This window comes from Mus caroli, unplaced genomic scaffold, assembly GCF_978045245.1.
Source record: "Mus caroli unplaced genomic scaffold, Mus_caroli_1 scaffold_13, whole genome shotgun sequence".
In the NCBI taxonomy this organism is placed as follows: domain Eukaryota; kingdom Metazoa; phylum Chordata; class Mammalia; order Rodentia; family Muridae; genus Mus; species Mus caroli.
This window is the reverse complement of record NW_028227268.1, coordinates 18,271,995-18,287,272: the sequence shown is the minus strand read 5'-3', so window position 1 is coordinate 18,287,272 and position 15,278 is coordinate 18,271,995. Positions and strand designations below refer to the sequence as shown.

Here is a 15,278-nt window from a genome sequence, read left to right as displayed (position 1 = left end):
TTCAAGTATATTTACTCTTTATTGCATTCCTTCAATTTGCATTACACAATATAATATCTTTTTCAATATAATTTTGGACAAAAACACAAGACATTAACTTCGTTGAACAAGAAACATAAATTAATCCATGTACAACTTTGTTGGGAGGAGAGAGGCAGAACTTCGGACAACAGGGACCATGGAGATGGACAGGGAACCACGGTACTAGCCACGGGAATCACAGTTTCACAACACAATTCACTCTTTCAAAGCCACAAAATAAGCCAGGGATGAAAACCCCAAACAAGGTATACAGACGGCAAGACTAGGAGATGATTTGCCTTCTACTGTGGGGACAGTGTCAGAGTTATCACCCAGGTGCCCCTGCAGCAGCAAGCCTCCCGGGCGGCTTCTGATGGCTGTCTTTGTGTTTGAAGCAGCAGCGGGGAGAGTGGCATGCGCCCTAAGACTCATCTCCACGAATGACGTGACGACCTAATTACATTCCTTCTAACCCACTGATTAGGCAAACCACCCTCCAAAGGGCTCGCTGAGCTCCTCTTTGGGAAGAGGTGTGTTGAGTACACTGGAATGGATATTCGAGGGCTGAGGGAGAGGACCAGGGGTGGCTTGTTCTGCAGGAGAGTAGTGTTTTATTTATGTGCTGCAGACATTACAGATCACTTGAGATACAGGGAGGATGAATTGTAAGTCATCAGGCTGAGGAAAAGGAAGACGATGGCACTAATGGGCCTCTAACGTCATCCTAAGGAACTGACCCACTTAGAGCCGGACGCTAATTAGAATTGAGAGGCTTGTAAATTATTTTAATTTTTTTTCTGTTTAGGGATGTACAGATTTCCATATGTATCTTTCATAAGGTTTTAACGGCATCTACCAAGTGGTAATGATTAGCATATCTCTTACCACAGAGCAAATTAATTACACTCAGGGCATATCACAGCCACCACAGGAATGATTTGACTTCTGATTAGAAAAGCTCTCCTGATTGCAACTTGGAAATATCTCTGAAAATGATTGAGAACAGCATCTTAGATATTCAAAGCCTACTTCTTTAGGCACAGACAATAACCCAATCTGTGGGATACACAGCTGTTAGCATGGGGAGTGCCAAGGGACTCCCTTGGAACCTCTACCTTTGCTCTTGGTCTCATGTAGAAGCCGACCTTTGGGTAGGTGGTAGGGATCGCGGTGTGGGCAGCGTGCACGGGTGTGACATGCCTCCCACGTAAGCAGGAACCATCTTAGCTAGCACGGGAGGGAAGCCCAGCAGTCCAGGGAACACGAGAACATCTCAAAAGCACGAGGGAGTTCACTGCACTAGTCATGCAGAGCGAGTGTGTGGAGGGAGGCGGACACTTCACGTAGTCCAGTGTCTTGAGTGTGAGGAGTGACGATCCCAGGCCATCTTCACCTTGGTCGCTTCCCTTGGTCACTGTTGTAAACAGTCCGTTTTCAATCAAAGTCCAGGGGACTACTGCAAAAGAAATCCCAAAGCACACACTGAACTGTAAGCTCTGCAAAAACAAAACAAAACAAAACCCAAAAAAACAAAACAAAACAAAAAAAACCAAAAACCCCCAACCCTATTCACTAAGAAGCACTCGAGGCTTCCTGTTCTCTCTACATTTTCCACCATTTGTTTGCTATTTGATGGGCACTTTCTAAAAGAAAATGGTCACATTCCAGGCACTTAAAAGCAGGTTCCAGTGAATCATGGACCATCAAGTTTTCTCTGCTCTGTGACAAGGAAGCCTTGTGAAGCAGGCCAAGGAGAGCAGACCAACCCAACAGCCTGCTTCCTTGCTTGGTCCCTCAGACCCACAACACAGCGAGGGGCTAGTGCGTGAAAACAAGGCTATACAGGAAGGAAACCATCAGCAGACTCATATGCGCTGGGGAAGACTTGGGACCTCGCAGATGGGTGAGCACTGCGTGTACTTACGCGCCTTCTTCTCTCATGAGGGCCAAGAATTTCCTCACACGGTACTCAGGATCCATCTAAAAAGCATCGGAAGAAACAAATCAGACACGCGAAGCTGCCTTTTCTCCACAGTGTGCTTCCTCCGCACCAGGGAGGTGCGTGGTCATGTGCTTCCTGGGTCGTTCAGAACCACGTCACCTATTCCCTAGTTGTTGTTTCGAAGCATAATAAAGTGGATTATGTTATTTAGAAGCCAGTGGAACTTTCCAACATGGAGAAGCTACTGGTCACTCGCAGGCACCTCAGCCAAGCACCCCCTGAAGTGTGTTGGTGTGAGGAGGAGAAGCACACCAGCCAGGTGTCACCACAACACTAGATGGTGGTCACTCATGGAGGGGTCCAGACACACCTGGGTGCATTCATGGTGCTATGAATCGTGGGAGTTTAAATGCTAAAATTCATATATCTTATTGAAGGAGGAGGATGGAACCTGAGAAACCAAACTGAGGTTGATTAAGTGACCAAAATACAGTTATGACTTTTTGTCTTGTTTTGTTTTGTTTTTCGAGGCAGGGTTTCTCTGTGTAGCCCTGGCTGTCCTGGAACTCACTCTGTAGACCAGGCTGGCCTTGAACTCAGAAATCCGCCTGCCTCTGCCTCCCGAGTGCTGGGATTAGAGGCGTGCGCCACCACTGCCTGACCAGTTATGACTCTCACATACTCACTGAGCTGGCATTCTTAGCTTTAGTGCCCTTCTGGAGACGCTGCCACACCTAAGAGAGCAGAGAGTGCTGTTGGCCTCTGCTTTCAGTACACCTGGCCTCTGGTAGCCCGAGAGTCACAGACTCAAGACCAGGTGGTGGGGTTTGATCCGGGTGCTGGTTCAAGTCATCGTTACTAATTATCTCTCCTAGCTGTCATTCTGTATCCAAGTTACTTCACTTCAAAGTGTATCATATTCTTAGTGGCCTGACTAGGGTGTGTGGGGATCTGGAAAAGAATAATCACAAACAAACATCTCTAAGTACTCACTATGAGTTTGTATTGTAAGAAACACCTCACTTTTAAAGCATGTTGCAGGGCAGAAGTCTGTTGGCAAGCGGGAACTCCCTGCCCTGCAGGAGTGGCTGGGCTCGCAAGGGCTCAGCCGCGGGCAAGCGTGCACTCCGACTTCCCTCCAAGCAAGCTGGAAAAGCAACTGCTGTCCCAGCAAAACATGGAATGACCTAAGTTTCAAACGTATCAAAGTTAAGGGGTCAGACTGCAAAGAACTAAGAAAAAGTGTGGACAGCTAACAAAAGAGCCATTTTTCTTTTCCCTCTATGGGACTAGAATTACACATGAATCAATTGTCAAAGCTTTTTCTAAAAAATGGAACTGGCTGGAGCTCGCTGGAGTCAGTACATGCAGGTCTTCGCCCATTAACTCTATTTAATATGTGTGAGGAGCGACTTACTGACTTGCCTGTAGCTATGGAATTAAGAGTCAAGAGAAAAGGGAGGAAAAAAGTAACCTAGATAAATGACTTTATTCCCTCAGGTGACATCCAGTCAGAGCAGATCCTTAACACCGAGCAAGTTTTAACAAAATCGAGTCCGGCGAGCAGAGCGAGTGAGCATGGCTTCCATTCTGCTGAACGGCATGCCTCTCCACTTGGGCTCTGCCCCTGCTCCTGAGGCAGATCTAAAGAGAAGTCACTCAGCTGCTCGGAATCCATTTGACGTGAAGGGGTTCAAACTCCAGGCCTATGAAGTGTCAGTCGCTCAAGATTAGGCCGAGCGCCCCACTCTCACTTTCTACCTCACACACATGAGAAGTATTAACTTGATCACTGCGCCGCCGCCGCAGGCATCAAAGGGAGAGGAGGCAGGGGGTGGGGAGGAAAACTCGCATAGTTTCTTCTATGCAATTATTTTAAAAGATTGTACTGAAACTGGAAAAAGAAGGGCAGAGCTGACTTCTGACAGATTTATCTTTTTTCGGGGACAGAGCCAATACACCTGTATGTATGCCTTCACCAGGAATAAGCCTGAGCAGGGTGCTTAGTCTAGGACAATAATTTACTACTCATAATGGAAACTATATAAATTGACTTAAAAACAGTTGCTGGAAGCTCGGGAAACTTTTGGTTTGTGAAAAACCACAAAAATTTAATTTTAAATTGAGTTTGTCAGAGAGATTTAAGATAATTCTCTCCATATTTCTTATTTATTGGCTTAAGAGCTTCCTTCAGATGTGAAGCTGGGGAACCCCGCTGCTCACATTGGGCGCGCAGGGCTCCACAGTGACACATCTCCTCAGGTCTGGGGATGGCTCACTCCTCATTCATTCACTTCTGCTCCTTTCATTGTATCTAGTGAAATTTATTGAGCTAATATGTGCTGAGCTGGTCCAGGGGCCAGTGACAGTGTGTGGCAGCCCAGGGGTCTGAACACACGGAACTCAGTCTACACAAGCGTATTATGTACATGTGTGTGTACACGTGTGGACACACAGAGGCAAGGCACTCCAGAAGGAGAGAGGGAGGTGCAGTCCACACGAGAAAGTTCCAAACCAAATCAGTCTCATCTGCCTGTGCCTAGCAGCAGGCTGGGAGTCAGTTAGTTTGAGATTTCTAGGGAACGGGGCATGGCGGTATGAGCCTTTAATTCTAGCACTTGGGAGGCAGAGGCAGGATGATCTCTGAGTTCGAGGTTAGCCTGGTCTGCATAAAGAGCCCCAGGACAGCCAGGGCTACACAGAGACACCCGTCTGGAAAAACTAAACATTTTTTAGGAGTTCAGTGAGGGGAAACGCACAGTCACGGCCGATCTGCACAAGTCAGCCGCATCCACTCTTTCACATCTCCCAGACCTCTTACCCATCAGTGCTGTCACATGCTCACCCTGAAGGATGGCGCCTCAGTAGTGAGTGAGATCGGGGCAGACTCACTGACAGACTGTGGACATGGCAGTTGTAGTTTTAAATTCGCTTTGAAGCCCTTTCTGATTTTGAGACCTAATGACTCTCTACATTAAGATTAGAAGTCACGCTCTGCTCTGCTCATTTATTTCTGAAGAGAAAGAGGAGAACACGGGTATTCCTGAGGCCTGGGAGAGGAAAGCAGGCCCTCCTGGTGTGCTACAGCCATTCCTGTGACTCACCCAGAGAAGGGATCGCCTTACCTGCAGGGACATCTCAATCAACATTAGTAACTTCTTGATTCCTATCCAGACTTTTTTCCCTTTGACTTGCTGAGCAATTGTGGTGCGTTCCTTATCTTTGAAGTTGCCCAAAAGCTATAAAAGCAATAAACAACAATTAGACACTTTTATGGTGTGCACACCAACATTCACCCTTAAGTGAACAGTGGGAGGAACTACCTGACTGGATCAATTAACCCACCTAGTCCTGTATGACCATAAAAGACAAGGTCTTATTCTGTAGCCCAGACTAGCCTCCAACTCATGGTAATCCTCCTGCCTCAGCCTCCCTGGTGCTGAGACTACCTCATCTAGAAGAGATAAAATCTTATGCTGTTTTTCTAGGGACCATCACTAAACTGAGAGACGTGTTTCCTAGGGAAAACAGCTCCAATCTATGATAAATACAAGTTAAACGTGTTAACATTCCTTCCTAGGCACAATTCATATGTGTCTAGTAGTCTGGTCTTTTCTCTTTCCCAACTACAACAGGATGTTCAGACAGGTGACCCAGGCACACTTCTCATGCAGTTGGCGTCTGCTCTGTGGGGAGCCCACGGCAACTCTGAAGTTGTGGGGCCTTTAGGCAGCCACCCCGACTCGACCACACCGAATAACTTACATCACCTTTTCCATCAGATCCCATCTAGTCATCTGTGCACATTAATATTAATCAACACTCACTCGAAGACTCACTTTTTTTAATTAAAGGCTTTATCATCTTCAAAAAAAAAAAAAAAACCCAACTAAGGAAACATTTCCACATTATAATGTTGTGAGGTTTGGGTAGCTTTCTTTTCTTTTTTTCTTTTTGGTAGTTCCAAAGGCTTTAATCATTTTTCTAGTTTATTAAATGCAAAGAAGTGTGCTGCCAGCCATTGTGAAGAAATAGTGATTATGCCACACTGTGTGGATCCCAGTGAGCCCCTGCAGTGTCGCCTGGGAGTTACCAATGCATGCTGGGAAAAGAGTGAACAGCCCTTGCAGTACATGTGCTGCCCACACCAGGAACAAGAAGTTTATCTGTTCTCCTTTGGATCCTCTTTTCTTTCTAGCTTCTGAGAAGCTTTGGAGGGAACATCCCCTGGGTCCCACACTCTAGCTAAGTGTGCTGCTAAGTGACAGCTGCTTTGCCAGGGGATCCTTCTGAGGTATCTCGGGCCTCAACTCCTTTCTGATACACAGTTCCAAACAGTGACTCGTCTTTACCTCCAAAGCTTCCAGCAGCTGCTCTCCTGTGGCAATGTTGGGCACGTGGATGGTGGTGCTGAAGGCGTTCAGCATCTCCATTTCCTGCAGGACATCTTTGCGGCTGGTGGTCCCGATGATAAGAAGCTTGCGGCCCTGGTCATTGAGACAGATGAGTTACATACAGAAAAACACTAGTGAGGAGACCAGAGGAGGCTTGACTGAAATGAGCAGGGTCCACTTATTTGTGTATGATACAAAGCAGGCAAAACATACAAAAACCAGAATTTTCCAAATTAAACTCTAAACAAGGCATAGATGACATAACAGAAACAGAAACAATGAAGCAGGCCTTTTCCCCCTGGTCCCAGACAACAGGGGACCAGTAGAACTGGAACACCAAACCAAAGCCAGAGACACCAAATGTACACTACAGTTCAGTCCTGTGATGGGAAGTAGGTCTTTGTTTTAGACAGGGTCTCTTATATAGCTGTGGCTGGCCTTGAACTCACAGGAATCTGCTTGCCTCTGCCAGACTGGTCTTCATAGTGTATTCCAGGCTAGCCAGGGCTTCCTAGTGAGACCCTGTGTCTAAAACCCCTCATGCTCCCCCAAAAACTTTCAAACCCTCCAGTTTGGGCTTTGTACACATTATGTCGCTAATTGTCAGCAAAGCAAGGGTGCTTTCCTCAATCTCGCTCGCTCACTGTTTTAGTCTATCGGGTGCCAAGCACAACCATGCACCACCTCAAGGAGGAGGCGGGGCTATGGGTCACTAGGAGAGCACCTGCCTAGCATGCATAGAGACGAGGTTCAAGTTCTAGCATATTCACGTGTGTACACATAAACCCCACAGCACAGACACACAGGCAGAATCCCTCTTGACACTAAGAGCTCCTTGGTTTTACAGATGAATGTGCAAAGATTCCAAGATAGAAATTTATTTGTGATGTATACAGATTAAAGGCTAATCATTATTGCTAGTCAATAAATCAACTTAAAAAAAAAAAATTAACCAAAAAGGTCAAATGCTTATCACCAGACGTTTGGCAAGCTCCTGAGTGACTGCGGAATGACCTTGACCAGAGAAGTAAGAGAATAAAGATGACAACAGCAAACCCCAAAGACTGTGCTGCACAGAGAGGAGGCAGCCTACACCCAGGGGAGGGGTCTGCTAGAGGAAAATGCCATCTCTGCAGGGAGGGAGCCACAGGCCACATCTTTCCTTTCTTGTCTGTCTTTATTCTTTTCTTTCTTTCTTTCTTTCTTTCTTTCTTTCTTTCTTTCTTTCTTTCTTTCTTTCTTTCTTTCTTCTTTGTGGTTTTGAGACAGAGTTTCTCTGTGTAGCCCTGGCTGGCCTAGAACTCAGAGATTCACCTGCCTCTTCTTCCCGAGTGCTGGGACTAAAGGTGTGTGCCATCACTGCCCACCTATAGGCCAAGTCTTGTAAAATGGGTAAGCTGGTTTAGAAGATGGCGAGGGCCTAAGTCAGAGTGAGCAAAAGTCCAAAGGCAAAAATAAAAGCTGGGTGCTGAGGTAATCACTCACACACACACACACACACACACACACACACACACACACACAGCATTACTACTATAACAAAAAAGGCTTTTATACTAAAAAACATCTTATACTAAAAAACAAACAAACAACAATTCTAATGCTAACTTTGGAACATGGTCTCTAGCGCTAAGAGATACCAATGCTGCGGCAGGCAGTTTTTATTACAATCATTACAGTTTTGACAGTGTCTGGCCATATGCCAAGGCTGGCCTTCATCCCTGAGCTCTGTGATGCTTCTGTCCTGGTCTTCTGGCTCATCACAGCTGAAGAAAGTGAGCTGCTTCTCCTTCCCATTGGGTTCGAGCATCCTTATCTCTCTCTTCTCAGAAAGAAACAGTGGCCTCCCTCAAAGAGCAGCTCTGCACAAACTCCTGGCTCACGACAGAAAGCTGGACTTGTTTGCATCCACCACCATCTTCCTCAAAGAACTTTCTCCTACAGCGACTTCAATGTCTTCAGAGTGTTGAAAGATTGGGAAGTGTGGGGTAACTTATAATGGAGACGCTAATTTATGTTTTGCCTGTCTTCTTGTTTAACAAGACTGCAAACACTGTGGTGAGGTCACGACCCAGGCCAGCTCAGGCCTTGACTTGTAAAGCATCATCTTTAAGAAAACACTGAAAAACATTACCAAATCATTAAATTGTGCAGGATTGTTTTACGTATTAATTAGTGGTAATGTGCAACTGGAAGCGTTCTTATGGAAAAACAGTTGCGGATGTACCAACGCAGGGAACCACACTGGGTCACATCTGGAGGGCAGGAACCGCCAGCGGCATGTGATGGGAGAGCGGCTTTAGAAGAGGCAGTTTCCACCCAAAGCGGAACTCCATCTTGCTAATGTGTGGCTACTGGTTTAAAGTCCACAGTGCCCAGACATACCCCATGGAAGAAAGAGAGAAGAGAGAGAGAACAGTAACAATAACCTATTTAGGGGGCAGGGAGTTGCTCCCTCGCTCCCTGGGCATACTCTACGGAGATTTGCTGGTCCCGATGGGACACAAAAAAAGGCTGAAATAAAATGACTATTTGCCAATCGGATTATGATGAACATTGTTCCAAGGTTAAATAAGTATTAGTTAACCAAGTCTTAGTGCTCTAAGGAGCAACTCAGGTGAAAACATTACCATGAAAAAAGGCAGGGCTCGGTCAGGTGCTGATCCTTCAGAGACCCACTTCTTTACAGGATGAAGAATGGGCAAGCACTGAGCATCATCTAAGCCTTTTGCCACACAAAGGGCTAACCAGATAATCCACACCCTTTCAGAGTTCTGCCATTGATTGGCCCCAATCAACTGATTTGTAACAAAAGTTCATGCGGAATAAAGCTTTTTTTTTTCTTTTCCTAAATAAAAAAATGCCACTAATATAATATCTGCAGTGAAATGGAAGGGCTGGCTTCACCCCCAACAACAGCGAAGCCAGCTATGCGGGAGAGAAAGGCCTTTCTTACCATTGAATGCAGCAAATGGAACACACCCTCGGTAAGAAGAATTAACCCGGAACAATCAGAAACCCTGGGATGGATTAAGGAGTGAGTTTGAAAGCGAGGTTCAAAACTGCCATGTGTGATGGGCCTTCCACTGTGTTCTAATGACTGCGATCTGACATTTTTGTAAAAGACTGAAGGGTTGGAATATTAAGAATTTTGTAAACCCAGTGAGTAAAAGGTGAAATTAACATTTGCTAATTGGAACATGAACAAGAATACGTGGATGGTGAAATTTAGTTTGCACCTTCAGAGTAATTTTAATTTAGTTGGGACACTGGCTGGTCAGCACCCGGGGGGGGGGGGAGGGGGGCACTACCAAGTCACATACCAGCAACCATCAAGTGGCAATGGCTGTGGAGACCTTCAAGCATACAGAGGGAGCATCTCCAATTAGGGTGAGCTGCAAGGCCAGTGACAGGAGGCACTGTGGCAGGACAGATCGCTGATGCCACCACACATGTGGTTGGTGGAAACAGCTATGCCACAACAGCAGGTCTCTCTGGGGACAGGAGGGCAGCCAACAAAAGGCAGGCTCAGAATGCTATGGGAAGGAAGGAAGTTTAATATAAAAAGCATCAGGAGAAACCAAAAGCAGGCCCTAAGGAGAAAGGACTGTGGCGGAGAGAAAGACTCCTGGCTTGTGCCCGTGAGATGCTCTCCTCTTGTGGCCTGGGATAAACCAGCCACAGGGATGCCATGTCAGTTCAGGGTAAAACTCCCCAAGTAGGGTCCAGCACCCATTTAGCCCATGGCTTATACATCCTGGGGTGCTTCTGAAGCCAGCCTGGGTGGGACTGGGGGAGAGGAGCAGTGGAGTTCTCCTGAAGGCTGAGGAGCTTGTGCAGGAGAAAAGGGACAAGAACCTATGTGTAAGATAAAGAATACTGGGGAGGATGCTCTCCGACATCACTGTCACGACAGACAGGAAGGAGAGAAAGCAAGGGCATGCAGGGGTGCTTCCGAGGGGGTCATGTTAGGTCAGGCAAGTGAACAGTAGGAAGGACAAGGTTAGTTTCCAACACTAGGGACTCCAGCGGTGACTTGGGACAAGCATGCTCCCAGGCACCAGGCTTGCTTTGCATAGGTGGGACAGGGTCCCAATACTCAGCCCGGGGTGCCAATGAGGCTCAGGCCACACACCCTCCTGGTAAGAGTCACTGCAGTGGGGTCTGTGAGAGCCCACAGAGGGTGAGGGTGAGCACTTAGCTCAGGTCAGCAGGAAGCTTTCCCTACAGAGTGTTTCCCTCTTCCTTTTTCTGGTTTGTTTCTTGGGCAGGGAACAATTTTCATTTTTAGCTAGCTTGTATTATTCGCTACTGAAACCTTAAGAACAATCAATTCTGCCTGCCCCTATGGCTTCCTTCACTGAGCCATCTTACAGATCTGGGCCCTCTATGCTCATGTGCCCAGTCTCTGAAGCTCTTGGGCCCAGCTGCCTGGCACACGCAGGTGCACTACAGGCCATTTCCCCTCTCCCTATCAGCATGGCTCTTTCCCTTGTCAAGGGCTTGCTTGAATGCCAGCTTTTCTGGAGTTACTCAAGCTCCACACCCATCACGCTTCCTTCCCCGGGCTCCTTTGTCCCTTGATCAGATCCTCGTTTATACATCTACTTGACTCACTCCTGTGTTTGCCTATTATTGCATGTCTCACGAGTCTTTTGTGAGACAGGGCTGAGGTTTAGTGTTACTGAACTAACCAGGGCTAACACGGGGCCTTGTGCAGGGGGCAGTTAATAAATATGTGTTGAATGAATGAATGAGGCTCCCAGTTCAGTTTTTGTTTGGCCAGCCTGCATTTGGGATCATGGCTCAACCATGGCTCCTTTTCTTTGAACTCTTCTTCCCTCTTTTATTTTCCTTTTCCTTCTCCTTTAGTTAAGCGCTGAAGTTGAATACCAAAGGAAGGATGTTCCGAATAAATCATGCTGTAACTAGGCAGACAGCTACACTTAAGTTCTCCATTAGACTTTACCCTGGAGCAAATTCTTTGCCTAGCCCTTTGTAGCTGGCCTGGTGCTGTAAAGCAGAGCAGGGGACAAAAGGAAGGCACTCACACTCACGGGAGTCTCAAGTGGGCAAAGGCAGACTACTCTACTTACTCAAGAATCCCTGGAAGCGGGCTGGTGAGATGGCTCAGTGGGTAAGAGCACCCGACTGCTCTTCCGAAGGTCCAGAGTTCAAATCCCAGCAACCACATGGTGGCTCACAACCACCCGAAATGAGGTCTGACACTCTCTTCTGGTGTGTCTGAAGACAGCTACAGTGTACTTACATATAATAAATAAATAAATCTTTAAAAAAAAAAAAAAAAAAAAAAAGAATCCCTGGAAGCAAGTCACAAGAAAGACCCGGCTCGCCCCATCTTACACTTGGAGAAGCGGCCTTTCGTCAAGTTCCTTCCGTCAGTAGCCGAGGAACCTGGCGGGGAGGTGATATGTCTGGGCTCTTAGCTCCAGAAAGGGCTGGCCCAGGGGCTCAGGCTGGCTAATTTTCCTTAACTTTATGGGATCTGTTGTTGACTGCTCATTTATTTGTTTTTGTGATTGGGAATTAAACCTGGGGCCTTCACAGTTAGAAGTGCCACCATGAGCAATTTTGTTTATTTATTGGTTTTTTGAGGCAAGGTTTCTCTGCGTTGTAGCCCTGGAACCTGCTTTGTAGACCAGGATGGCCTAGAACTCAGAGATCCTCTAGCCTCTGCCTCCCCAGTGTTGAGATTAAAGGGACACGCACCACCACACCTGACACCATGTGTGATTTTAAACCCGTGTCTAAAATAGCTGTCCTACTAATTACAAGTTTGGGAGATAGATCTCCTAGAAATGATGGGCTCTGAACTCTTAGCAGAAAAGAATAAATAACTCAAGAAAATAAAGTTGTAGTGACCATGCCACACTGTTCTTAACGCCAAAAGCAATGGTTTGTGTAGATACTTCTTCCCGAGGGTGTTGAGCCAATCCAGTTCTGGACCCAGGCACCCAGCTCAGCTTCCAGCGTGGTATTTGTAAGTTGCCTCCTCCACCTGCCCCCTCCTCCCCTTCCGAATGCACGGCTGTTCTTTCTAACCGTACTTCCACCTCTGTGGGGCTCACTCTGGGAACCTCTCTCTTTACACAGCTGTTGGGATTTTCATGCCAGTGTGTAGCTGCACCACGCCTGTATCTCAGAACCTTTCTTCCCCCGTACTCTGTCCTCAATTAAGCACAGAACATAATCCAGTGTGTCTAGTAATAACACCTCACCTGTGAAGAGACAACCTGCTAAACAATTTCAATTCCTCAGAACTCAAGAACTAAGAGTGTCTGGGGCTGAATGTGAGTATAAGGTTTAGTCAGCCTTACAACTTACCTGTTAGGCAGAGGAGCAGAGGCCTCTAAAGACTTTGAGGGGCTCATTTACATTTTTTTTTTTTTTTTGGTTTTCCGAGACAGGGTTTCTCTGTGTAGCCCTGGCTGTCCTGGAACTCACTCTGTAGACCAGGCTGGCCTCCAACTCAGAAATCTGCCTGCCTCTGCCTCCCAAGTGCTGGGTGGGATTAAAGGCGTGGGCCACCACACCTGGGTAATTTTTTTTACAATTAAAAGTGGTGGATTCTTAGGTTGACTATGGTGACACATCCATCTTTATAGCAATAATAAATAAGACTCTAAATATTTACCCATGGACAAAGCTCCCCCTGCCTCTAACACCAGAGCCTGGTGACTCTTGCTGTAAGACATTCCTGAGCCCTATTGGCTGTCGCTCCTTAGTTCTCTCAGACAGAAGCATCAAACTAGTGAGCGACTTTCAGAGACTGGCAGGTGACTTCACTGGAGACCTGAAGGTAGCAGCTATCAGCAATGTCACCAAGGAACCAGGCATAGGACCCTTAACACACAGGGCACGTGGCTCTCCCTGGTGACTGCCATGTGCAGTCTGAATATGCCAACATACCTTGCTGAGCACACCTACACATGGTGGCAATGACAATCCTTACTGTCACCAGTGTCATCCAAGGTGTTCAGCATATTTTACCTCAGATACCAAAAATATATTCAGCAAACATTTCCTCTTAAAATCTTGTTTGGAAAGTCTGAAAGTATAACTTGGTTTTTGTTTTTATCAAGACAGGATTTCTTCTGCATAACAGCTGTGGCTGTCCTGGAACTCACTTTGTAGACCAGGCTAGTCTCGAACTCACAGAGATCTGCCTGTCTCTGTCTCCTGAGTGCTGGGACTAAAGGTGTGTGCCATCGTCACCCAGCAAGTATAAATAAGAATACACTTTGGGTGCAGGAGATGATGGCTCGTTTGTTAAATGGCTGCTCTTACAGAGGACCCTGGCTCAACTCCCAGCACCCACAGCTATCTGTAACTCCAGTTCCAGAGGATCTAGTGCCCTCTTCTGGGGACAGTCTCATGTATTTCTGGGGGCACCAGAAATACACGAGATCAAAACACCCACACACAGAAAAAAATATGCTTGGGTTAAAAAATTGAAGCCCTTGCTTTCTTATGAATTTTGTTCTTGTCTCCAGTAAAACTGAACAGGTCACGTGAAATCTAAGATGGTTTACTGTACTCAAAACATATCTTCACATTCCCACACATCTTTGTATGAAAGGCTACGACACCCTGCTAACTTGGGCACAGGTACATCTTTGCCACTATCCAGTGACAGGGGCACCAGCCTCTGTGTGAACTGGAAAACCAGCGGCAGGGACAAGAGCAGTGAACTCCTGAGTACAGAGACTGGAAAGGACAGCCAGCGGGGTCTGGGCAAACCCAGCGCACTTGCCCCTGCTCTCCTGCTCTCCAGGCTGTCGCCCTGTGTGAGGAGGCAAGCACCTTCCTCTTCCTCAGGTTTGGGGTTGCCATGCAACCCCCAGGATAAGTAAGCCTGTCCCATACATGGGATTCTGGGACACTGAGAACGTGTTTGATATCTTTTAAAAAAAAAAATCAGATTGAAGGAAGCATCCTGGCAGCCACCCCGAGGACAACCTCAGCCCCGTGCCAGGCTAGACAGTGGGTGCCACTTGCATTACATGGTACGCACCTCACCCTCACCCCACAACTGAGCGGAGCTTCCTATGCAGCCTCCCTTTCTATACTGCAGAATAAATAGTCATCACCTGTGCACTGGAACAAAGTGGGTGTTCCTTAAGGTAGTGTTCCAACCTTGCGTGCCTAGAGAAATGCTACACACAGATGGAAAAAGCATCCTCCCCGTGTTCATGAGACACAACAACTGTCACTTATCTTGGTCACCTTTAGCTATGTGGGTGTCAACCATCAGCCCTTCGGATGGGAGGCACAGCACTGAAGGAAGCTAAGGTCAGCTATGAGAGTGGAGGGTCCTCCAGCCACCACAGAGAACCTTACAGACATTATAACATTCATCAGAAAGGAATGCAAGGGTAGGGATACGCGTCACACACACTCAGGCCAACAGGCCAGATGCAGCTGCTGTTGAAGGCCATCCTGAGCTACAAAAGAGCCTAGCCAACAAAGGAAACAACGTAAACAAAACAAAGGCGGCGGCGGCGGCTGCTGGCTAAAAATGAAAATAGCTATCTATAAACTTTAAAATGTTATTATTCCTAAGCCAAGTGGTGGCAGCACACATGCCTTCATTTCCAGCACTGGGGAGGCAGAAGCAGGCAGATCTCTGGGTTCGAGGCCAGCCAGGGCTACAGAGAACCCCTATTTCAAAAAAACTGAAAACAAACAAACAAACAAACACGAGGCAGAAAAAGCTCTCTGCCACGTAACCATTGGGGAGGGTAGCTGTGCTTAGGATGGAACGTAGAGTTTCCGTCACCGTACGGTAGAGTTTCTGTTATCGTACGATATTGCTCTTTTGCTGTTTTACTGTGGACACCGTCTCATAACGTAATGCTTGTTTGAAAATTTAGGGGAAAATTAGCCCAATTTTTTTTGTT

General features: G+C 46.8%; 1 protein-coding gene across 1 annotated transcript in view; it reads right to left on the bottom strand.

Moving 5' to 3' along the window:
- The window catches only part of Nsf (N-ethylmaleimide sensitive factor, vesicle fusing ATPase), a 133,728-nt gene continuing 118,450 nt past the window's right edge, over positions 1-15,278 (bottom strand). Inside the window, exons 18-21 of the mRNA XM_021176539.2 lie at positions 6,316-6,450; positions 5,089-5,202; positions 1,946-2,001; positions 1-1,477 (exon numbers count right to left, since the gene is read on the bottom strand). Coding sequence (XP_021032198.1) covers positions 1,456-1,477; positions 1,946-2,001; positions 5,089-5,202; positions 6,316-6,450 — 327 coding nt within the window. The 3' untranslated portion in view covers positions 1-1,455. The remainder of the gene's footprint in view (positions 1,478-1,945; positions 2,002-5,088; positions 5,203-6,315; positions 6,451-15,278) is intronic.